Here is a 24,898-nt window from a genome sequence, read left to right as displayed (position 1 = left end):
TATAGAAGATGGATAGTTGTATGTAATCAGTCCAATGCAACCCACATATGAAATTATACAAGGTGCGGCTTGGGTAATGTTTTTAATCAGTGTTATGGTGTATGGTAGCCACACATATTGAGCTGTTCTTTATAGGTAACACAAAGGTAGTTTTCATTCACATGCCATAAACTTTACTGCTGTAATACAGTGTCCTCTGCTGGCAGTATTAGGTAGTGTACCGCAGCAGCACAAGTTTTGCGGCTGGGTTCAACACACGTTTCACTGGCTCTGCTCTGGTATATTGTGACAAAAAAGAGACAGATTTATTTTATTTATTTTTGTACTATTATGCAAGGCATCACAGTGTTATAAGCGCTGTTTTTACCCCGGGTATAGTTTCAGCAGTAATGCTAATTGATTTCCATAATTGAGTAGAAGACTGTGTCATGCATTTTTACCCCTGCCACAATCGGTGGCACTAGTGACGTGTGTCTATTTGACAGGTGTTGCCATCATTATTTTATTCATGCTGGAATAAGACCTGACACGTACTCAGCTGCTGTCTTATTAACCGGGTTTATGTGTTTAGAAACACATTCCTTTTTTTTGTTTTGTTTTGTTTTGTTTTGTTTTACATATTAGAGATTAGGGATATTGCCCATAATTAGTTGGAGCTTATCCAAGTTTTGCCGTTTTATAAAATGTTTGATGGTTATCCAAATCTCTATGAATAGAACGGATATCAAGAGTTTACTCTAAACGGCACCCCTGCTCTCCTCGTGTGTGCAAATGTTGAATGGGTAAGTGAGTTAGCCTGGACTGGCGTTATTCATGATTGTGGTATTGTGAAGCCCATTAGTTTCCAATTAGCTTTCAATCCTCAATAACAAGTTAACGTTCTTCTCCCTCCCAATCTGTAGCGCTGACCAGCACCCCTCTCCCCCCACTTCATCATTAATTGTCTGAAAAAGCAAAACGTTTGTTCCTCTGTCTACTGCTCAGGCACACCACTTTTCTCTACATTGGCTTTGGATGTTACATTTCCAATACAAGCTCCACAATTAGGGCACACTCTGTAAGATTATGATGTACCTGTTATTAAATGTGATTACATGTTATGACGGCAGATCCCACGTCCACGAAGAACCTGTAGTTTTTAGAGTGGGAACTCTTGCACTCCGCAGCGCGTTGGGAGGCAGGACAGTTGTTAGTGTAGCACAGTGTTCCCATCTTATTTCCAGACACCAGACGGGAGAGGTGTCACCCATAGCGACTGCTGTTTCAGGTACAAAGCTCTTTCTAAAACGCGCTGTCATTGTATCAGGCCTCTTAATAGGGTTACCGTGCAGCTGGGGAGATACGCACAAGGTAGAATGGGCTGAACTAATACAGCAGTGTGGGAGCGCAGCGTACCTCGGGATGTAATGGACGCTTATACCACACAAATACGATTTCTTCACGCTCTGGAAAGCTTTCTGGTTATAAAACAATGGAGCCATGTCCAGAACTGTTAACGGCGTGTTTGCATTTTGAATGCGTGTTTAAACCAAACGGGCACCGAACGCTGTCAATTTTTTTTGTCTGGGTTTATTTATTTCTTTATTTATTTTGTCGAGTAAGGGAGACTTTCTGTGTTGTTTGTCCCGCCTCCCGCTTCAGCCGGTTGGCTCTTCCAGCTGTCGGCGTGTTTCTCCCGGCTGGGGATTGGTCGCTCTTCTGGGCCAGTGTTCCTCAATCCTGTCTGTTTCTAGGGCCTAGCGTAGGCTGGGCTGTACTCGGTCAGTGAGAAAATGGTAGACCCGGAGTCGAAATATATTCTTTAAATAAATTGCATTGATTGTGCGATGCAAGTCAGAACTCCAGTTACTGACAGACACCGCCTTAAATGTATAGATCGATATATTGTATTTTTGTTTTTTGACGAATTACCAAATATATTTTTGTACGCAATGCTGTCATCACAAAATCACGTTTGAAAAGCTGCTTGGTCTGCCCGTGTAGTACCCGATAAACGACTTCAAGGTTCATTTTTGGCTGTTTGGCTTGCCTAAATGTTGGTTCATTATGGACGTTATAGCTGCAGTTTTTTTCTTGGGTTTATTAAGGTTAATGACATTCAGCAACTCCCTGCGACATACAAGGGTGTGTGTTGGGGAGGCTTGACTTGCCATTGCTGTTTCTTTATTACATTATTATGTAGTCTGTTTCGGTGATGAAAATAAGATGCTCCTTAGTCTGCAGTTTGAGCCATTCCGTTTTTTTTTTCTGTCCGTTTGAATAGCCATAATTTACCAGTATGTGGTAAATGAATAGTAAAATCTGGAATGGACCACACTGCTATGCAGTAGTGTGAGCATCATATCCATCCGTATGTTTGTCATCTGCACCAGTTGGATTTGTTTTGATGTTAACAGCTGCATGATAGGTGATAAGTACATTAGAAAAAACAGTAGGGCTGATCATCATCATCCAAAGTGTTAAGAACAGATATTGGGTTCTTTTAAAGCTAGCGAATTTGCATCATAGTTAATCTAATGAAAAGCATCTGATCTACAAAGCTGTTATCACTTATTACCTTGAATAACAGAGCACACATCTTGTTCAGCATCCAAAATGTGTGCCTGATATGTGATTGCATGCAGGTTGAGGTCAATTCCTGTAAATCAATTTCCAGTTCCCTTTTAATCAGACATCATTGATCAAAATTGCAGTTAGTAACTGGGTCACTCAGTTTACTTAAACAAATGACTTAAACCGAAGTCACTGTTAGTCAATTGATCTGGCTTCAAATGAAAGCAGCTGAACAATCACAACAATTATTACTTCTCTAAAATATCAATTACAATTCCTTTGAAGAAAATGGAATTAGGGAATTGATTTAAAAAGGGAATTGGAATTAAATCAAACAGGCATTGAACCAGAGCCTGATTGCATGTTTGCAGCAGGAAGAGTTTCCCTTGCACCATGGACCCTCCCAGCTCTGGCCCGGAGCGAGCAGGGGAACGAGGCCAGGCCCCCAGCCAGGAGCGCAGCCACAGCGAGGACGAGCGGCGGAGGCAGCAGGAGCGGCTCAACAGGGAGGAGGCCTACTACCAGTTCATCAATGAGCTGAGCGAGGAGGACTACCGGCTCATGAGGGACAGCAACCTCCTCGGCACCCCAGGTACAGCCAGGGCCAGCTACAGGGACCAGCTTTTGAGTACTGCACGCAGGCGCTCGCTAGACCTGAACCCAGCACACTAACCGTACTGGCAGGGATGGAAATAAGACTCCCGTTGCAGAGCACTTTGATCCATTCCTGGTTTTACTTGGAGTTTAGTAAGACACACACCTGAGCTTGTTGCCTATACACGCTTTGGCTAATCAAGCTTGTGGTAGAACCTGCAATGGGTGAAACTGCTATGCAATAGGGGTCTTATTTCCATCCTTGGGTGGGGTAAGGTGCTCACTGAGAGTCTGTATCTGATCCCAAATGTTTAAAGCAAAAATTGACATGACAGTGTACCGGTGTGTGCTCGGAGCTCTCTGTGAGACACTGTTTAGTTCGAACGAAGACAAAATATCAATTTCGCTATCAGTTGCTGTAATTATTGCTTTTTCTATCAAAGAGACAGGGGTGAATTTTCTTGGTCCGTATTCCAAACTGGTAGAGCTCCAGTTAAAAGCCACAAAAACAAAGGCCTCTTACAGTGCAGCGTTTGTCAACAGTAGAGTGTGCTGTGAAGAAATTGATGCCTAAAAACTGCAGCCTTTACCTTGTAGTTATTAACGCAGTACTTTCTCTTTGTTTCCAAGCTGTTTTGCATAATTCACACTTCATTTTGCATCTGAATGCCTTTGTTCATTCATGGCATTATATCTGATGCAGAATGGGTATCATTTTTTGTCTCACTTGCCACAGTGGTCCGTTATCCCAGGTAATTCCTGATGGTGGTGGTGGGCAGGAGAGGGTATCACAATTATATGTCAACGAAGATTCCCTTTTTGCAGTGCTTCCCAACCTTTTTCAATGTAGGGACCACCTTGTGTTTGGATATTTCCCACACAATCTTTTTCATAACAGCATTTTTAAACTCATTTGTATGTGTGTATGTATAAGTACATGTAGAAAGTATAAGTATTTATATAACTTGCCTAACTTGATGAGATCCCTGGGCTTGAATCTTCGCTACCAGTTCATTAAGAAATGTTGCCATGTTGCGCATTGAAAGTTGCTGATGGCGAAGTTTCCATTTCTTTTTTCATATTCTGAATGCTTTGTAGATAAACGACGTCTCAATTTTGCAGGTTTAAGAGCTTTGTTTGACAAAACCTTCTGACAAATAACGCACCAGGGCTTTTTGGGTTGTCCTCGGACGCAGTACATGTAAATACCAGTGCCGAATATTCTGAATTGTATTTATGACACAGGGACATTATTTTATTAGATTCATTGATTCCTGTTTTGGTTAAATATGACGGTGTCAAGAATAGACTGTATACATTATTTCCAGAGGTGAAGAGAATTTCCTTTTGGTATATGGTCTCGTAAGATATTAAACCTGGCTGAATAAACCCCTGTAATAATAACGTGGAGCTGAAATCGATCATTTACAGTACAGTTCAGAAATATAAATATAACCTCTTATTGATTCACATTAACTTCTGTTACTATGCAGCTAACCTCTCCAAAAACATATAGTATGGAAATAGGGATATTCCAGTATCCCTGGCTGAATGTACTGTATACTGGTATATGTAGAATCTGACGTATGTCTAGTGAAACGCTTATCAGATTGAGAGGAATTGCGAAGGACATTCTGTAGGACGAGTTACTGAGTGTATCAGAATACAGGAGTGTATGGAGGAATGTATCCGGAGGGATGCACAGTTACAGTAGGGCAGGATGATTTCCATTTCAACAATATTGGAAGCTTTTCATTTTGTATTTGAGACAGGGTGTGTGCAATATGTCACTGTCATTTGAGCATGCTAATTTCAATCCATTTTAAAGTTTGAGTTAACAAAAAAATCCAGAAACTGCCTTTCTTTACATGTTTTGAAGATGCAGTAGATTTGATTTAGATGACTAACATTTTTTTTTTTTTTGTTTGTTTTTTTGTAAACAATGGTACCCCTATCCTGAAAATGCCCTTGTCTTTCTGTAGGAGAAATCACTGCTCAGGAACTACGGCAGCGCTTGGACGGTGCCAAAGAGCGTCTGTCATCTCAGCCAAGAGCAGAAAACGGTGAAGCTGTGCAACAGGATACTAACAGAGGTGAGGCATTTTTATGAATATAAAACATGATTTCAGACGCAAGAGCTGGTGGCTTAGGGATAAAGCAGCAATTGGCTGCTTCTGTACTTGTCATCAGATCTAACACAGTTCAGTAGGCATTATCTAATGGTAAAGTCCACATTCTTGAAACTTCTTTGTTAATAAAGAATATATATATAATTATTATATATATATAATCCTTATATACAAGTATTTCAGTTCATTTTGCTGTGGTAGAGCCCTCGGATCAAGGCTGATCTGCACCCTTGAATTGGTGTACCCAGACTCAGAAGCTGCGGTTTTAGTGCTTCTTCATGCACTTTTATAATTTAAAACAAACACAAGGTTTCCACAAATAAAAATCAACAGCAACCAAGCTGTGGCTATCGCGCTGCATGAACTAACCTGTCTTTAACACTGTTCAGGCTTGTTCACTGTTCAACACACACGCACACACATGCGCATGTGCAGAGCCTCTGCTGTGTCGGTTGCTTATGAAATGAAGTTCTAACATTGGTTTTCAGTTACTTATTAGAAGTGATTTCTTTATTTACATATTTTTGTAGTTTTACAGATCTTTATGCATAAACACTCTTGGATAAATATCTGCATATTCTTGTTTTTTGTTTGCAATTTCTTTTTATCAGACCTTTTTCAATCCAATCAAAGTCTTAACGTGGATTACCAACACAGAAAGCGATGTTTACAATTCACATTGATTTGCCTTCTGATAATGTACCACCTCATAAAGGTTATAAACCTTTTTGCCATCATCCAGATACTGCATTCACTATGTGTATTTTTTTAGCGCAGTTCAAACCCTTAGTGTTGTCTTTCCTGCAGGTTCTGAGGCCCCTGGGGAGAGCTCTAATGGTGATTCTCTGCTGCAGTGGCTCAACACGTTCCGCCGCACGGGCAATGCCACGCGGAGCGGGCAGAGCGGCAACCAGACCTGGCGAGCCGTGAGCCGGACCAACCCAAACAGTGGGGAGTTCCGCTTCAGCCTGGAGATCAACATCAACCACGACCAGCACGAGCACAGTTACGACTCCGGCAACGAGCAACCCGCCGACACCTCCAGCCTGCCCGGTGCCACCGAGAGCGGGAGGCTGCAGAGATCCACGAGCACCACCGCCAGGCGCACCAGGAACAGTACCGCTAGGCTCGACCCCGGCCGCCAAGCAGCCAGGTCGGCAGGCAGGACGAGGAACGTGCAGAGGACTGACATTGCCGAGCCATCATCAGCGGCCGCCCAGAGGAGGCTGAGAAGCAGCACGGGTAGGAGAGCCCTAAGAAGGTTGAGAAGTGCCTTGCAGCAGAGATCAATGGGCAGGACTGCCGAGCAGAGGCTGGAGAGAGGGCAGGAATGCCCCAGGGTTGTCCAGGAAAGTGGAGGCCAGGTGGGTGCGCCTCAGTCTTCGGAGCCTAGGAGTAGCAGGACTAGGACCAGAATAAACCTAAGGACAGGCGAAGATAGCGACCCCCAGGGGAGGCGGTCCCGGAGCTCTGCGAGCAGGAGAAGCCGCTCACCTCTGCGTCGGTCTAGCGCAGCCTCTGCCTCTGTCTCTGCTTCTGCTTCAGCCTCTGCCTCTACAGCCCAGTTGGAAGAAAGTCTGGACACATCTGCAGAGCAGAGGCCTAGCAGAGTGAGCGGGAGGGAAGCTGTGGGAACGGCTGCCTCAGCTAGGGAGGGTGGGCAGCTGGAAAGTGGGAGCCCTTCTGTGGAGCCACCTTCTCTAGGAGTAGCCTCAGAGGGTGTGGTGGAGGAAGCAGAGTCTAACAGCTCCTCTTCAGCCAGTGTTAGGAGACACCCGACCATCATGCTGGACCTCCAGGTAAGGAGGATCCGCCCCGGCGAGAACCGAGACCGGGACAGCATTGCCAGTCGGACGCGTTCCCGGGTCCGCATGGCAGAAAACACAGTGACGTTCGAGAGTGACAGCGGTGGCTTCCGACGCACCATATCCCGCTCGGAGCGGGCGGGGATACGAACCTACGTCAGCACTATCCGGATCCCCCTGCGGCGCATCTCGGAGACCGGCCTGGGGGAGCCCTCGTCCGTTGCTCTCCGGTCGATCCTACGGCAAATCATGACCGGCTTCGGGGAGCTGAGTTCCCTGATGGAGACTGAGGCAGACTCGGAGGGGAACCCAGGCAGCCGCTCTGTAGACAACGGCTCTGCCACAAATTCCTTTCAAATTCACACCAACGACAGCAATGCGTCCAGCGTGTCATTAGCAAGCAGACAACCAGAAGCTGAACCCGCTGTGCCCCTGGGGCTCAGTGCTGGGACCCAGCTGTCGGGGCCGGGCTCAGGAAGCAGGGAGGGCAGGCAGTCCAGCAGAGACACCAACAACCTGGTGGAAAACGGCACGCTGCCCATCCTCCGCCTGGCGCACTTCTTTCTGCTAAACGACGACGAGGATGACGACCACCCCAGGGGGTTAACCAAAGAGCAGATTGACAATTTGTCGACCCGGAACTATGGCGAAGGCAACCTGGAGGCGGAACTCAGTAAAACCTGCAGCGTTTGCATCAATGAGTACGCTGCGGGGAACAAGCTGAGGAGGCTGCCCTGCACCCACGAGTTTCACATCCACTGTATCGACCGCTGGCTGTCTGAGAACTCCACGTGTCCCATTTGCCGGCAGCCTGTCCTCGATACTCGTCAGAACTGACAGGCAAACACAACGGACCATTTCTTGGCAGATGGAAGCTTTTGTAAATACTGCATTCGTGTTTTAAATATTAAAAACCCATTGTAATGAGCGGACGGTAGAACCTAAAGGGAAGAAAGAAAAAAGTAACTAAAGCTATATTTTTGTAGACTTCATTTTTTTTTCTTCTTTGCTTTAAGTTAAGCACTTTCTTAGCATCAGTGTACTGAAAACAAAATGAAATAAAAACATGCGTTCTCACAGTAACAATGAATCCTTAACGAAGGAGTCGCTTGCACATGGGGAAATAAACTTCTTCAAAAGATGTACAATATTAAGAAATTAAGATCACTTGCTGGATTTTAAGTTTAAACCTTCTTACAGTAGTACTGTGAGGAAGGTTAATTCTTTTTTTTGGGGGGGGGGTATAAAATGCTAATCCTTTTTGTGTTTTGGGTGCAAATGTTAGTACTTGTCATGAAACATGGTTTGCAGGTTATTGTTTTAAATCAACCTATGTTAGCATGACATGGAGCTGACTTGTAAAAGACTTGAATTTTTCAGCTGAATGCGTCCCTGAGTTTTGCTAACAAGGTTACCAAAAAAACCATGATTGCTTTACAGCTGCTTTTTCTGAATGTTCTATAGCACCTGTTACTTCTAACCAAATGATTTCCACTGTATGTCGCTGTCTTGGAGGAGGGGAGGCGCCTCTATAAACAAAACACAGCATGACCTGCCGTTTGTTAATTTATCTGCAGTACAGCATTCAGTAAAACACTGCAGTGTCAAACTTCTCTTACAGACTTGTTTAGAATAGCTCCGCCAGTATTGCAGGTGCTAGAATATATACTTTATCAGATTAAATGTTTACTGAACAATAATGATCTACAATTGTTTTAATATAGAAGGTATTTGAAGGTATTTGTCTGTTTCACTTCACTTTCCACAACTGAAGTCCCGTATATTTCACTGGAACGTATTGAATACACATGAAAAGCCCTTTCAAAGACTGTTTAAACATGAATAACTAGTTTCTAGTGTAGTTTACTGTGGCTTTTAGTTCACTGTTCTGATTTCAACACAGCTTTGTTACCATCATTGTTCATGAAAGATTTTGATTGTCATTCATAGCTCAATAATCCTGAATTTACTGAAATAAACATACTGAAATAAACTTAAGTAATGACAAACATTTCAACTAGAAGTCTTTCTCAGTGTCTTCAATTGAAAACATTGAGAAAGACTTCTAGTCGAAAGATTTGTCATGATTTAAGTTTCTTGCAGTATTTCTGAAGATTGGGAAAAGGGTCATAGGTGTTCCTTGACAAGCCCATTTAGTCTTTGCAGGTCAGCACAGTGTGACTGACTGGTGGGAATGGTAACAAGCGTATCAATTCACACTGGGACCACAAGAGGGCAGTCTTGTAGTAATGGCAGTGTTGTTAGAGTAGACTGGCCTGATTCATACATTATTACACACCCAGAATAAACAGGATGTTTTATAAAGCTTTATGTCTGGGTTTTTAAAAGTGTTTTAAACATGCTTGCATTACAGGGTACATTCTACTGTTTCATTGTTGCTCCAGGTGAGATAATAAACCGATCAGACATTGTGTAGAAGAATGTGAAGAAGTGTTCTAGAATTGTAAATGAGTTCTTTTTATTATTTTAATTTGCTATGTTCTGTCTTTCATGGACAATGGATTTAGTTTTGTTCAATCTTCAAGTTTAAATTTACAGCCATGCTGGTATCAACATGAAGCAAATTAAAATAACATTTATTGAAGTGTTTAAAAAAAAAAAAAAATAATAGTAATTTGTTTTGAATGTCTACCTTTTAAACTCTTATGTAAATGGGGATATTCCTGGAGATTAATATGTTGTGATATTTTAAAACTTCTTAATATGTATCCATTGCTAATTTAATTAGATAAACATGGGTTTTCTATGTAAACTGTGTTCTTTTATTGATAGCCATTTGTTCATTCAAAATCTGAAATACATGCTTACTTGACTGCCTGTCATACTGAAGCTGTCTGCACTGATTTTATTTCAGAATGGATCCAATACAATAGCACTTGCTTTTTTCAGTCTTTACTACCTTCATGCACATTCGATGCCCTATGCTTGTCATGAAGAGATATTATTAGAAGTCATTTCAAACAAACAAAGTTTTAATTGTCTAAGTTACAGATGCCATTATTGTGAATGTGTTGATTTCATTATGGAAATACAAGTGTTCCTCCGAAATGTTGACTATTATTTTGTTCTTTATAGACGTGGTAGAAGTAATACCAGTACTAATATAAATTTAAAATACATGTTCAGTTTTTAGTTGATTTGATCAGCCGATACCTTTTCGGGATAAGCAGCAACTGGGTTTTATTAAGGACATAAGGACTGGCCCAATTAAGCTCGTCCGGTTCTTAGTTGGGCACGCTCAGCACTGTTGCAAACAGCGAAGGAAACGTGCAAACCACGAGACCTGTGTTTTCAGATCCCAAAGCAGCAGCCGTAGAAATGCCATTGAGACACGGCTAACCTGGTGTAGAAGGATGTTAACTGGATGCATAAGAAGCTGCTCAGCACTGTTCCTCAAATCTGCTGTGTTACCACATCAAAAGAAAGCAACGTTCTGTGAACTACAACACAATTCCTGATCCTTTACCTTGAATAGCTTCGGAAAAGCACAGCTGTTGGGTTTGGTGCCTTGCGCTGGAAATAGACAAACCGGTGTGTGTAACTGAAGCAGATGCAGCAACTGTTATATATGAAGTGGCTCTCCCAAGGTCAGAAGCAAGCAGGATTAATGACAGAACACACACACACATCTCTTCCAATGGAATAGCAAGCAAAGAAACAAAAGCTATCAAGTGCTAACAGAACACTGAAGTTTAGTTGTGAAATGTGATGTGTATTATACTGGCGTTCATGGAATAACTGTTTGATTTGAATCAGGAATGGGTGGTATTATTCTGCTCACTGTTTAGTGCTTGGTCTCTCCAAAGTAGAAAGTACCAATTGTGTTCAATAGTGTGGTGGGCCCTATTTGCAAAATTGAGGCCTCTTTTAAAGAATGTTTTGTTAAGGATTGTTATTGCAGTTCATTAAACCCCTTTCAGCTCTTTTAGAGAGGCTTATTGGTTTATTCTTATTTTTCAAGTCGTTGTTTAACCTAAAAGCAGTCCTTAAAAAACTAAAAAAAACCTTAAAAACAGTCCTTTGAGTTTTGAGAATAGGGCCTATAGACTTGTGTCCACTCAGTTATAAATTGAGACTATGAGACTCCTTTGTTGTGATGTGAGCTGGATTCAGATCCAAGTATCCAGAGGTGAAAGGCTAGTGAATTAGCCTGCTGTGCCAACACTGTAGTTTGCAAGAGTTTTATCTTGAGTGAATGGATCAGGTTTTATCCAATTGTATTTTTATACAGCATGTAATCCCTATTGAACTGCGGCTAAGTCTGTTACAAAGCATCATGACCACTTGTAACCCCAGGGGATTGCGCAGTGGGCATTGTCTATTACATTAAACCCAGCTCCTGGATGCCCGACAGGAGTGCAAGATGCTTGATTGACTGTTGCAAGTGTTGACAAAGGTGAAGCGAAGGTTAGCCAGAGGGAGCTGGGATACTGTAGGGAGGATCTTACATCATACAGAAGGTAATCAACACTGCATGACTGGTGTTTTGGGGTATTTCATTTCTGACAGGTAGTACCAGCTGGGTAGTCTGCTCTGGAGATGCACAGAACTCGGCCTCTGCACGCCTTCCATATCGTTTAAAAAAAACATGAAACGTGCAACTTAACTAGGGGCAGGTCTGTGGCTAGAAATATTTTAGCGTTTGGTCTATTTAAAAAGATGTATTAATATTGTCTGTATTCAGTACAGGGACAATGTTACTCAGGCAGGCACGATGCAGACAGATGCCATGAATACCTACATCAACAACCTGAATTTCTTGTTTGTTCATTTTTTTTTAACAAAAATGACAAACAGCCAATACTTATACTGGCCATTTCACACTGACTAGAAAATGATACATGCTAGACTGTAGAGTTTCAGCATTAGCTTTAAAAGAACAGTTCTGTTTGTACAAAATAAACAATATTGAAATGAAGAGCTGACGAGCCGATAGGCAAACATTCGCCCTGCTAATCTTAACTTTCCCACCAGGGAGAAACATTGTTCAACCGTGCAGCTGTTCTGTGACAGCACTGGAATCTAGGAATTGTAGTTTTTACACAAATTGTAGTCCCGGGCAGAATTGCCACAACAGCAACTGATCATGAATGTCTCATAAACACTTTGAGATACTGACTTCATATTTTCAATATTATGAAAAGTCTTTGGGTGATATCCATCACTTTGACTGGTAACCTAAGGTTACTTGGCTTTCCCGCACACACACAAGGTATCTTTGTGGTATCTTGAAACATTCTGCGTGCAATTTATTGCCTCAATATTTTGAGTGTTTAAAACAATGTAGCACCCATACTGTAAATTACCGGAAAACAGCTCATTACTGTAGAACAATGCTAAAATAAAGGCTGACTTTTGACAGGCGGACTCTGGTCTGTTGTGATTGCCTATCATACTAACAGGGTCTTTCCTTAAATATTAATCAGTGGCGCTTGTTTTTTTTTTTGTACACAATCTGTTGCTTTCTGCAGCTGCAGCCAGTTACCATGTCACATGATTCAGACCTGTAGCTCTCTCTGAAAGCTACTGGTTGCCTGTGCATCACACAATGAGAAGTGATTTATCAAACACAAAGCAATCTGCTTGACTGCAGCCTTTTACCTAGCTGGAAGCTGCTGTGCAGGAGGTCCTGTCTGGAAGCTGCTGTGCAGGAGGTCCTGTCTGGAAGCTGCTGTGCAGGAGGTCCTGTCTGGAAGCTGCTGTGCAGGAGGTCCTGTTTGGAAGCTGCTGTGCAGGAGGCTGTGCAGGAGGTCCTGTCCTGTGTGCAGGAGGTGGAAGCTGCTGTGCAGGAGGTCCTGTCTGGAAGCTGCTGTGCAGGAGGTCCTGTTTGGAAGCAGGAGGTCCTGTTTGGAAGCTGCTGTGCAGGAGGTCCTGTCTGGAAGCTGCTGTGCAGGAGGTCCTGTTTGGAAGCTGCTGTGCAGGGGGTCCTGTCTGGAAGCTGCTGTGCAGGGGGTCCTGTCTGGAAGCTGCTGTGCAGGGGGTCCTGTTTGGAAGCTGCTGTGCAGGAGGTCCTGTCTGGAAGCTGCTGTGCAGGAGGTCCTGTCCTGTGCAGGAGGTCCTGTCTGGAAGCTGCTGTGCAGGAGGTCCTGTTTGGAAGCTGCTGTGCAGGAGGTCCTGTCTGGAAGCTGCTGTGCAGGGGGTCCTGTTTGGAAGCTGCTGTGCAGGAGGCCTGTTTGGAAGCTGCCGTGCAGGGGGTCCTGTCTGGAAGCAGGTGTGAAGGCAAATCTGACAACAAGTGATGAGCAGAAATGAAATATTTACTGTGAAACTTCTTTTATCTCTGTTGGTTCACTGTTACTGTTTCCTTGTGTATTGCCTGCTGTTCCATTGTTATTTTTCCCTGTGTATCAGTAGTTTATATACCACACCAACTGTGAACAGCACAGACTATTGACATTTAAGTTTAAGAAGCTAGAGAATGTTCTGTATATTGCATTGATTGGTAGATTCACGACATATTGTAAAAGTGTCTTTAATAGCTGGTCTTTATAGATGAACAGGGCTGACAGCAAGGACCTTACTGGTGAGCAATGGCCTTGAAATATATAGCCTCAAGGAAGACCTTTGCACATTTGTAACAACAAATCTGTTATGTAGTATATAATTGCTATTTAAAACTCCGTAGTGTAGATTATGATTTGTTTTTGCCTATAGTATTTATTAGTGTGTTGGCTAGGGTTGTCACCTCTGAGAGGTACAAAAAAACCAGGACCTCCGAACGGAAGGGCGGCTGTTGAAAGTGTAAACTCCCTTTAGAAATCCTCTATTCATGCACTAGGAAACGCTGATAACCTCACTGCATTGACAATCTATTGTTCGTCTATTGCAGTAATAGTGTATCCCGATTGATCTGATTTGTGCGCAGTGGTCGGCTTCTGACTACACGCACTGAAGGATTTCAAGCAGCGAGTCCTTTCTATAGCATTATTCGGACGGACAGCAGTACGCAGGGACACTTGGCACCGCATTTAGCCAACAGTGCTTTGGTTTGTTAGACTCATAAAAGAGCCCGCTTTGTTTGTTGTGTGCTCTGCTTGTGTGCGCTTTGTTTTCTCTCCCACGCAGCGTCGCTAGCGCAGTCTCCGCAGCACAGAGCGCCCCGACGCAGTTAATCTGTCCGTGCAATGCAGTCTGCCGCTTAATTAATTATGCGACGGTTTGCTTGGTAGCTCAAACGTTGCGATCAGATCATTAATGCGAGGCTGCTTTTGGCTCACTATAAATCTGCAGTTGTGATGACGGGGTGTTAGCGACTAGCAACCTGCAACCCGCACCCATATCGTCCTGCGCCTATGCCCCCGTGTGTAGGAATATGCCATCTTGTCTCAAAAGCTGTCAGAGCTCAGCGCCGGTGCTTTTAACATGTATTTCAATAGGAAATCGAAAAAAGTCCACTCAGAAGGTAAGTATGACAAGGGCAGGGAGAGGGAGAGGGAGAGGGAGAGAGAGAGCTGTGGGTGGGGACTATAGAAGGATATGCAATATAATTTATTGATAAACAGAAGTAAACCTCAAAAGCGTGTGTAGTGAACGGGTAGATTTGTGTCACTGGTAGAGGGCTCTGCTCATTGCAACGCTGTCGTGTTTGTTTTAGTCCTGCATTTGTTATGACGCTAGATGCGATGCAGATAGCTGTGCGGCAGGTCGTTGTGTTTATACGGGCTGACAGCGGTATATTAGTGTACGGTAGCAGCTTGTCACTCGAGTAAGGGTTACGGGCTGTGTATCACCCGGAGTGTTCTTGCTGCGTGATGTCTTATTGTGTGTAAAACGCCAGATTGCACAGCATAACCGCCGAATCAAATGTCTGCTGATATGTACAGGTCGACTCCCCCCTTCCCCGCCTAATTTCGTAGAGGTTGAGCGGTGCATGTTGTTGGCAATATTGTGGCAACGTCAATACCAACGTGAAATAAAGAGCTGCTGAAAGGATTGTCTTGTCTGGGATAATTCTAGATACAGACACATAGCCCGTGTTCCTTTATGAACTATTTAGTAGTGGTGGAGTTTGAGTCTCGACGACACTGATTGACGTTTTGATTTCTGATTAAATCAGTAGGCCGACTCCGCCGCCGTGCCTGGCTCCATGACGTCACGATGACGCACACACCAGCTGTTGTGTTTCCAAGCCTCTACTGATGTTGCGTGTGCACAGCAAACTTAAAAATACAAATCGAAATGATTTAAATAGAGGCTAGTTCTACTTTAATACATCTGAACGAATCTGTTATTGTAAAAATATATGTCATTCAAAATGTTATCCGCTCACTGCATAAATTGTTGAAATTTGCCCAAAATTTGACAACATGTGTAATTTTCCACCTACCTTTCATACTGAGGTCATGTGATTTTTAAGTGTCACGTAGACAGATGGGAAACACTTTGAAAGAACGGCTGCAGATGCATCATGTATTCTGCCTGAATCCCACAGGAATCACACCGGAATATCTTCTGCACTTCCTCGGAGTTCTGAACTCGTTAATTTAGAATTCAGCCCTGTTAATTCGTCATGATTTAAAAACATTTCAGTTTCTCTTTCTCCTCCACTCATCCCTAATGAATCCCCTGTTTATTCTTCACTAATTCATACCCTCTCACTCGCCCACCAGGGATTGTGAGAAGTGTTCATTCCTACATGAACGCATGCTTTATAAATGTGATCAACATCATGTGTTACAAAGCAACATGCAATGAATACACGTAATTCAATCCACATGAATTAACAGGGCTGAATTCAAAATGAATGACAGAATTCATTATGAATTTGCAGCCTTGATTTTATCAGATGCTATCAGTTCCTTCATCAGTGTGATTTTTCTCAGTCGCTTTCCATCGCCGCTGGCATTGTCCTGTAAAAACTAACCATTTCACTGTCATACTGTTCTAACCTCTGGCTGTAGAAATGACACAGATCACACACGCTGAGAGAGTGGATTGAGAGCTGGTATGCTCGGTGATTCTTTCAGGCAAGTTCCATTAGTGTTGTCCAGTAAAAAAAAAAAAAAGAAACGCCTTCCACATTGTTTTATCCTCTGGTCATATCAGTGAAACAGCTCATATTTTTTACTTCATGTTTACAGCCTATTGCACCAGGGATACTGCTCCTCTCACATTACACCCCTGGGAATGCTTTGTTTGTGTTCACGCCTACTCCCTTGTTTTAAAGTTTCCTTCTTTTTTTTTGTTCCAAGTTGCTAAAACGATTAAATAATTTTGCGAGCTTGCCTCTTTCACTTAGCGAATGTTTGTGTTTGTCAGAAGAAGTCAATCTGGAAATTCAATTGACGCAATTTGCGTTTATTTATTTTTTTGTCCCTTAGATTGTTCTTCTCCCTGGCAATGATACAGTAAGGAATGATGCTGTATTTCCTAAAGTGCTACTGTATTGACAAGTATACAGCAATCGCAGGCTTTTACGATATGTGTGGGTAAAATCCAATACAGACATCAGACAGAGAGCCTGTGTATCCCTGGCCTGTCAGTCATTCCTGGTGTAGTTATTACCTCAATTATTCATGCAGTCTGCTGTCGCTGGGAATCGGAGAAGCTTCATGACAGAGTAGCAGACTGTCCAGAATCTTCAGGGGCACGGCTCCAAACCTTCCGGAACCAAATCATTCTGCAGTCCATAGCCCTAAAGCAGCTGTAGTTTCTGAACCCCTCTGTAGCTGTGCATTTTCTATTGTGAGTATCCATTGACTGTACAGTACTCAAACTCCCAGCTGCCACTGTGGTAGGGGGGGCATAAACGCAGACTTCACGGCACGCCCTCGCTTCTGAAGTTCAGCATGCACTGGGGCCCACAGTGGGGACTTGGCAAGTGTACTGATGGTCAGGCTGCTTCCGTGTTAATCCAGACACAGATAGCGTGTACAAGAAAATGTATTTTAGTACTTAAATGCTTCACATCGTACGTAACCCAGTTCCACAGGTCCATGACGCAGAGTCAGGTAAGGCTGTAGCGTAGCCTGCTGGTTAACCCACGCTACTCTGGAGACAGCTAACACAGCTCTCCACCCTCTTCACACCTGAGAGGTATTCAGCTGTGTACAACCCAGGCAGTAGGTAGCGCTGAAGAGAACCAACCAGTAAAGGACTGTTACACAGGTCTCCTCCCGCCTTGCCCCTGGGTGACACAGTACTATTGGGACTATTTTTCTGCTCTTCTGTTTTTCCATTTTTCCTGCTTCCATGTGAGAAGGCTTATGTAACCACTGCAGATTGTTCTCTATAGTTGAATGGCAAGACTTTCATCTTTGAACCGCATGTCCAGCCCTTCCTTCCCATTTGGTTCAATGGGCTGAGATGCTAATTCATTGCAATGCCTTATCCTTTTTTTCTCTCCGATTGAAGCCAGTGTCACATTTTGAAGTAACAAAGCTTGTCATCTAAAACAAGCACCCAGAACAAACTTGCAGCCAGCAGCTCGCCCTGTCCACCGCTGACTGCCACGTGCCTCTTAACAGGGATGTTGGCAAGCGGGTGATGCAGACAAATAAAAACAGACTGCAAGTTGCTGAGGTTTTTTTTTTTAATTTCCAAAGCAGCATGAAATAAAAGCTAAGATAACATGCTGAATTAGTATTATGGAACACCACCCCACTTCTGCATTAGACTCTCTTCCTAGAGGCTTGCACTGATATTGCTTCTCAGCAGAGCTCCAGCCCAGACGATGGTATTACCATCAGATCTGGGATTAAACTCAGTGACTTTCAGTGGCAGAAGATTAAGACAGTACTGCATTTTAAAGCTAAATTTAACACACAAACCTACTCGTAAAACTCCAAGGATTGCTTGTAAAGCCCATTTTGATTAACAGAATCAAGAGTTAGCAGTTACAGTAGTTCCCATCTTTCTCAAAGCAATGTTTAATCTATGAAAATGTTCATAAAATCTCTTCAATAATCATCCCTTTTAATCACAACAGCACCCTTATGTCAACCCTACACTTGTGATTCTGTATCTTGCTCAGTATTCCTACAGTTAAAGCATAGTGAAGGCATGGTAAAGCATAGGCAAGCACTGTAAAGAATAGCAAGGTATGGTAAAGCACATTCATAAATATGGAAACCCAGGGTAAACTGGGAAATACCTGTGTAAAAATCCAGTGGTAAACTTTTCTAAGGGTGCTCATGTTGGGATGCTGTCCTGTATAGTGTTTTGTCTCATTGCTTGCTGCTGATATGTAGGCATGCTCTGTAAAAGCCAAGCACCAGCCTTTACCCCTCCCTATTGAAGACTGTCCAGCGGCAGGCTGACAGACAAACACTAACTGACTGTGCCTGGTTGGAGCCTGCATCCTGTTTAGCATAGCGCATGCTTCTTATTATTAATGAATTAGTCATTTAGCAGACGCTTTTATTCAAAGTGTCACTTCCAATAGGACCTAAGTTTCATGTCTCATCCGAAGGACATGTGAATGTTGCAATTACCAACAGAGCGGTTACAAGACACTGCTGTATTCAAGGTAGTGGAAAGAGTTTAGGAGAACCAGTGCAAGGAACCTTTCTCTTCTTCTTGTATTAGCACTCTTCCATTTCAAATTTCAATTTGAAGCCTCCCCTTGTAAAAGTTTACCACTGTATTCTTGCAATGTATTTTTGCATGGCATTTTTGCACTGTATTGTTGCATGGCATTTTTGCACTGTATTTTTGCATGGCATTTTTGCACTGTATTTTTGCATGGCATTTTTGCACTGTATTTTTGCATGGCATTTTTGCACTGTATTTTTGCGTGGTATTTTTGAACAGTATTATTGCGTGGTATTATTGCATAGTATTTTTGCACTGTATTTTTGCATGGTATTTTTGCACTGTATTTTCGCATAGTATTTTTGCATGGCATCCCATGGTTATCTATACATGTACTATAGCTTACCCTGGTTTGCCATGTTTATTAATATGTTTTGTCATACCTTGCTATTCTGCTTTCCCATGCTTTCAGTTGCTTTGGTTGCTTAGCAACACCCTCTGGTGTCCTAGAAACCCTTAAACACAACCTCTGAGGGGAGGGAGTTTATCCGCAGCTGCTAATGCTCTCTCTGTCTGATTGCAGCAGAGGTTTGTTTTCAGTGGTTCAGCAGCTGAAGATACATCTTGAAGATGTGCATGTGTATGTGTTAAACATGTGTCACTGTATATATAGTATCAGATTCAGTTAGCTGAATGCAGGCTCTGTTTGTTTGTTTGTTTGTTTAACCAGGAGATGGACCCATGAGGCCTTGTTTACAAGGGGGGTCCTGGAAAACAATAAACAAACAACAATCACAAACTACAAGCAGCACAATAAAGCATGTGTGATTGAAAGTGAATCAGCAGCCTACAGATTTTGAAGTGAATCTGTGAAGCAGCTGACAGCCCCCATAATCCCATCCTGTTTCCGCCCATCACAAAGTACAACTGGTGATCCGATTCCTATAGTTCTGTACAATTTTACAGTAAGGTACACACTCGGTTCCTGTGGATCTCCAATGAAATCTTCTTTCACAAGGCACAGTTTGTGTACGGTGATTCGAAAACAGTACCTACAGACTATGCTGGTTATTTAAGCCCCGTGAACATTGTGGCATCTTTGTCCCATGTGAAGCCTGTGATGAGAGGCAATACATTTGAAAACCTGTAGGTGGGGAGCCTGGAGAGGATTCAGATCATTGCTGCCAAGTTTAACAGTGCTTTACTCCAAAACAAGTTTCCTAAGACTGTGTCTCATCAGCACCACCTGCTGGACATTTAGTGCACAATTTTTCATGAAAATGAATTTAGGGGTAGCCTTGACTATTGGGTGCACAGTCCATATTTAACAGCAATAGTACGCAGAACTTTATTTTACCTGACTGGTGTCACTCCCTGAACAGATCTAGTCCTGCCTCCTGTTTGTGTTGTGTGAAAGGGTGAACTATTGAGAGCAGGAGGCGTGTCCCTTATTGCCAGTACTGCTGAGAGGATACAAAGCGGACCTGCTTATTATTTGTTTGTTTAGCAGACACCTTTATCCATGTCGATTTACAGAGACTAGAGTGTGTGAACGATGCATCAGCTGCAGAGTCACTTAAAATAACATCTCATGCGACAGACGGAGCAAAAGGAGGCTAAGTGACTTGCCGAAGGTCACACAGTGAGTGAGCAGGGATTTGAACCGGGGACTTCGTGGTTACAAGCCCTTTTCTTTAACCACTGGACCACACTGCCTCCTGTTGATTGTTTTGAGCAGGCACAATTCCAGTCTGGCGCTGGCCAGTTCCAGTCTGATGAATTGCTACAGTAGTTAAAATAGATAGAAGCTAGCAGTGCCTGGGAAGCTGGCTTGTAATGCACAACACTGGCTTTCAAGGTCCTGTGCATCACAGCCCTATATCACTGGCTAGCCCTGTGGCTTTCAAACCCACAAGCGCTGCTGTGTTGCATGGATATACAGTACCTGGGGAAGGTGTGCTTAACCTGCCTATACTTTGAATGCATTTGCAACTGCGTGGGTGCCTGGCACTGTGGCCTCCCTGCTTAATAAACACATGCTCAATATGAATTATTTAATGTGCAGCTTGTAACCCTGATTTTGAGTCGATGGCTTCCACTCAAGGTTGCCCAGCCTTTGTCAGTCAGTCATCAGTTTAGAAATAATGTCCGAAAGCCACTTAGTAAGAAAGAGAGGAAGGGAGAGCGCTAAATACAGTGCTCTTCAGAAGAGAAGGACGCTTTCTCAAGCTTCAGCCAAGTGCAAATATGAGCGCTTATATAAATGACAAGGAGTGGTCAAGGTTGGGGGGAGGGGTGGTCTATGTTTGTTTTATAATTATTTTTAGTTGGCTGTTATCCAGCACTTTAATATTTTTTAAACTCTGTTATTGTTATCTGTACTACAGTGCGTTGTGCAGTTGCAGTGCTAGTTAGGTTAAAAACCTGGCTATTAATTAATTAATTAATTAACTAACTAACTAATTAAACCAGGAGATTTACCCATTCATTGAGTCCGGGGTTCATTTACAAGGGAGTCCTGAAAAACAATACCAAAAAAGCCTTTGTCAGACAGTCTTCAGTTTGAAAACAATGTCCAAAAGCTAGTAGATGCAGTGTCAGTGTTATTGCTGGCTTGAATTATCACCAAGGTGAAGTCTGTTATCAAACCACAGCGTGAGTTCTCCAGCACAGCTTCACAATCACTATCAAGAAGGCCTAGGAAGCAGAGAGGCGCAGTGTGCTTAAGAAGGCATGTCAATATGTAAGGGTAAGAATGGCAAAGTGAAATGCTTTCACTGTGAGTTCCCTCTTAGAAGCGACTGCATATATTCTAATGGCACTGGCAGAAATTTAGGAGATTTATTCAGGGATCTCCTACTTAAAGGAACAGGGCCCTGTTCATAAAACTTTAATGCCTGTTCTAAGGAATGTTTTTTAAAGGACTGTTTATAAACATGAGGTTAAACAGCACTTTGAAAAATTATAATACATTTCGAAACCATCTGAAAAAGGTTTTGTGTACTGCAGTCTTGAGTTAGTTATCAGAACACTGCAGGATAAAAACACAGTCCTTAAAACAGTACTTACAGGACTTATTATTATTATTATTATTATTATTATTATTATTGGCTTGAAATGTGGGTCACAGTTACTGCACACTATGTTCTAGAATTTTCTCCGTTAAAAATCTTATTGTAAAAACCCAATTTAATTTCATAATAATAATGCTGCAGGTTTAGTTTTTAATGCAATACAAGATTTACGGTAGTTTATAACATTATAGTATATTCTGGCTGCAACCTATACTGTGGTTGTAAATGCCTGTACATCAGTGCCAGCAATACGGCATTTCTGAATGCTGCATCTACCAACAGCAAGCACTGATTGTACTGGTCTTTGATCACAGAGGTAAATGCAGACAGGAAAAGCTGATCCTTCCCTCAGTCTTGTGAGAAGTACACACCCATGTGACAGAGACAGAGCAAGGTGAAGCTTCTTTTGTTCTTTTTCTCTTTAGTACTTTAAGAGCCTTGCAGATAAGGCTGCTGTATTGAGCACGCATTCAGAGAGCGCCTTGCTGTCTCAGTAAACACAAGGCTGTTGCCTATTTCTGTGATCTTTCCATAAACAAAGCAACAAGTGGGAAGGGGAAGGGTTGGTTGATTGATGTGAAGGTTGACTGTTACCTTGAGAACAGCAGTGAATGAGTGATTGATATGAAGGTTGACTATTACCTTGTACAGGCAGCAGTGAATGAATGGGAAGTGATTCCTGTTACTTACATGTTATTATGGCCTCATTTTCCTTTCAGAGCAATTAGTTTTGGATACATTTAGCACGGAAAATGCTTGCGTTTCTCCCAAAGGCGAAGACGAGGGGTTGGGAGCGGGGATGCGCTCCAGGATGTCAGATAAGCGAGGTCCCTGGACGTGTGATATGAGTGAGTTTCAGTTTGACAGCTCTGTCCCTGAGCAGCTACTGTCATTGGGGATTGATTCCTGAAGTGCATGCAACTCCCCATTACAGCTCTAACTAATCACACTGCTGATAACTGGCACTTTCTGAATTGCATGAAAGAGGATGCTGTTAACACAGAGTTCACAGCTGTGTTTTATTTGTTAAGCTGTTATTATTACAGAACGTTTCAGGTTTCCAATTAGACAGTCATGGTGGACAGGAACGCAGTGTTGATGAACGTGTGGACTAAGAGTCGTGACCCTTTAAGGTACAAGGGACATATGTGTCCCACAAATAGAAGTGATGCCTACTTTGTGCAATGAGGAGCACTAAACAGGCTTTCAGATTTACTGACAACTGGAATCTGGTCGTCCACATTGTCAGTTTCCTCATCGTGATACTGGAGTCGCTCTGTAATGTGTTTTAAGAAGAAACTGTTTGAACAGCCACTCAATTCATTGTGGGCCTGAAGGAGTTAAAACTTGGTACTCATTATTAGCACAGTTCTAAACAACTAAGATAATGACATGCTAAATTACACTTATTTGTTACTTATTTCTGATTTGGTTACTTCATTGGCTGTGTTTTTCCTATCTGAAAAAACCCTTTTCTTAATGACCAGCTTTGAGAACCTAGCTCTCAGTGTTAATGTATTTAGATCACTGAGCAAAGTGCTTTGAGCATAGCAGAGGACTTCCTTGAGAAGTACTGAGACAGACCCAAGCCAAGTGAAAACCACTTACCATCGCTGTGTGTGTTTCTGTCCACCATGACTGTCTGCTGTAGAGCCTGAGGCACTGTGCTGTTTGTGAATCACCCTGCATATCAAACAGGTCTGAAGGCACAGGAGGCAGCCTTAACCCACTCCAGACCCACTTCATTCTGCCCGTTGGGCTGCGATGCCCTCTGGCTCGAACCCAGGGCCATGCCATGGGCCCGCAGAGCATGTTCTCAGCGCCAGCTTATTTGAATGCAGGGCAGCCTGACGCAGTGCAACATGAAGAGCAATGCTGTGTCCTCCTGATGTGCTGAAGTAGTGCATGACTGCATTGAAGGCATGGCTGTGTGCGTGTGCTACTCTAGCATGTGACAGTAGGCTGCTTTTGCTTTCCACTCAAGTACAAGACATGCAGCAGCCTTCTGAGATCCAGACACATTCATATAATTTTTTAAGGATGTTTTAAAGAACCAAGTAACTTGAATATTGTAACTGCTTATAAGGGGGAATCAAAACCCACAGTGTCATCAGAAAGCTGTGCGTGTCCTCGATGCAATACATTAGGATAGGCTGTGCAGGACTGCTTGTCATTTATTTAGAAAACACGCGTCCTGTTTAGACGATGCCAGGACAGCTCTCAGGAGGGTGTGAGCGGCTCACTGTAAAAACACATTGCTAACTGAGGCTTTCAAATCCATTAAACACTTCTTTGATCCTCCCAGGAAATAGGCTTCCTATGCTTCTTGTTTATCCCGATCATGTTTTGGCGTATGCAGATATTTAAAATACACATCAAACGTGGCTTCTTCTGCCCAAGTCTGCTTGAGTAAAGACATAGAACAAAGCACTATGGGGTCATAAAGCAATGCTGTATTACTTGCCTTTGTCAATTTACATTCTAATCACCCGCCTTATCGGTTTTCTTGAGAACTGCTTATCCGATGGACAGTATCAGAATCTGACACATTGCTTCTGTCACAATCGCAGCGAATGATTGCACGTAATCAGTGGCTGTGACATTCGCCAAAAAGAACGAGCACAGAGAGCTCTTCTGTGTTCCCCCCTCACCAAAGAGGACAGTGTCTGATCAGATGCAAACCTTCTGATGCATTCTGAGTGTCTCCCTAGCACTGTGCTGGCTGATACAGCACGCTCGCTACCCGGAATTGAGAGGCTGGCCGTATTGGTTGATTGTCTTTCTGATGTCATAATGATTCTCTGCAGCCATTGTCTTCCCATGTAAAGCCCTTTGGATCTTTAGCTCACTGCAGGGATGGAAAAAAAAACTCCCATTGCATAGCAGTTCGATCCATTCCTGGTTTTACTAGGAGTTTAATTAGACACACCTGAGCTTGTTACCTGTAAACTGTGGCTAATCAAGCTGGTAGTAAACTCTGGAATGGGTGAAACTGCAGTGCAATAGGAGTCTTATCTCCATCCCTGCACTGTACTGGATAATAAGAGGGGGTGATCTGAACACACCGGGGTCACTGCTTGCTGTCTGGCCCTTTGGTTAGGGGGGATATTGAAAATATATTATTTCAGAATTTGGCTGGCAGTTAGTCTAGATCTGTTTTTCTTAGTTTAGGGTGATGGGTTCGACAGAATAAAAAGGGAGTGGTGTATCTTTAAACAGTCCTGCGGCGTTTTTCAGACCTAGCAGAATT

General features: G+C 42.9%; 2 protein-coding genes across 6 annotated transcripts in view; both read left to right on the top strand.

Moving 5' to 3' along the window:
* Window positions 1-1,194: 1,194 nt before the first annotated feature.
* On the top strand, window positions 1,195-12,461 carry rnf6 (ring finger protein (C3H2C3 type) 6). 2 transcript variants are annotated; one of them, XM_041232988.1, is made up of 4 exons: window positions 1,195-1,267; window positions 2,925-3,145; window positions 5,130-5,240; window positions 6,084-12,461. In XM_041232988.1, the coding sequence occupies exons 2-4, from the start codon at window positions 2,947-2,949 to the stop codon at window positions 7,916-7,918; spliced, it is 2,145 nt and encodes a 714-aa protein (XP_041088922.1). In that variant the 5' UTR covers window positions 1,195-1,267; window positions 2,925-2,946; the 3' UTR covers window positions 7,919-12,461. The 2 variants fall into 2 exon arrangements, with proteins under 2 accessions (XP_041088922.1, XP_041088923.1); XM_041232989.1 differs by having other exon boundaries at window positions 1,205-1,267; window positions 2,928-3,145.
* Window positions 12,462-13,975: 1,514 nt separating this feature from the next.
* The window catches only part of LOC121302756 (phospholipid-transporting ATPase IB-like), a 46,246-nt gene continuing 35,323 nt past the window's right edge, over window positions 13,976-24,898 (top strand). Inside the window, exons 1-2 of one of the 4 annotated variants that reach the window (XM_041232921.1) lie at window positions 13,976-14,504; window positions 22,368-22,496. In XM_041232921.1, the coding sequence (XP_041088855.1) occupies window positions 14,465-14,504; window positions 22,368-22,496 (169 nt within the window). In that variant the 5' untranslated portion in view covers window positions 13,976-14,464. Of the gene's footprint in view, window positions 14,505-22,367; window positions 22,497-24,898 lie in introns of those variants that run through there. The other 3 variants (XM_041232923.1, XM_041232924.1, XM_041232922.1) reach the window with 3 other exon arrangements.

This window comes from Polyodon spathula, chromosome 30, assembly GCF_017654505.1.
Source record: "Polyodon spathula isolate WHYD16114869_AA chromosome 30, ASM1765450v1, whole genome shotgun sequence".
Classification (NCBI taxonomy): Eukaryota; Metazoa; Chordata; class Actinopteri; order Acipenseriformes; family Polyodontidae; genus Polyodon; species Polyodon spathula.
This window is presented reverse-complemented; position numbering and strand designations above follow the sequence as displayed.

Excerpts from the sequence above, each read along its gene's own strand:
- rnf6 (XM_041232988.1), top strand. The coding sequence starts at position 2,947 with ATGGACCCTCCCAGCTCTGGCCCGGAGCGAGCAGGGGAACGAGGCCAG. Across the intron at positions 3,146-5,129 it reads CAACCTCCTCGGCACCCCAG|GAGAAATCACTGCTCAGGAA; the intron begins GTACAGCCAGGG and ends GTCTTTCTGTAG. Across the intron at positions 5,241-6,083 it reads GCAACAGGATACTAACAGAG|GTTCTGAGGCCCCTGGGGAG; the intron begins GTGAGGCATTTT and ends TCTTTCCTGCAG.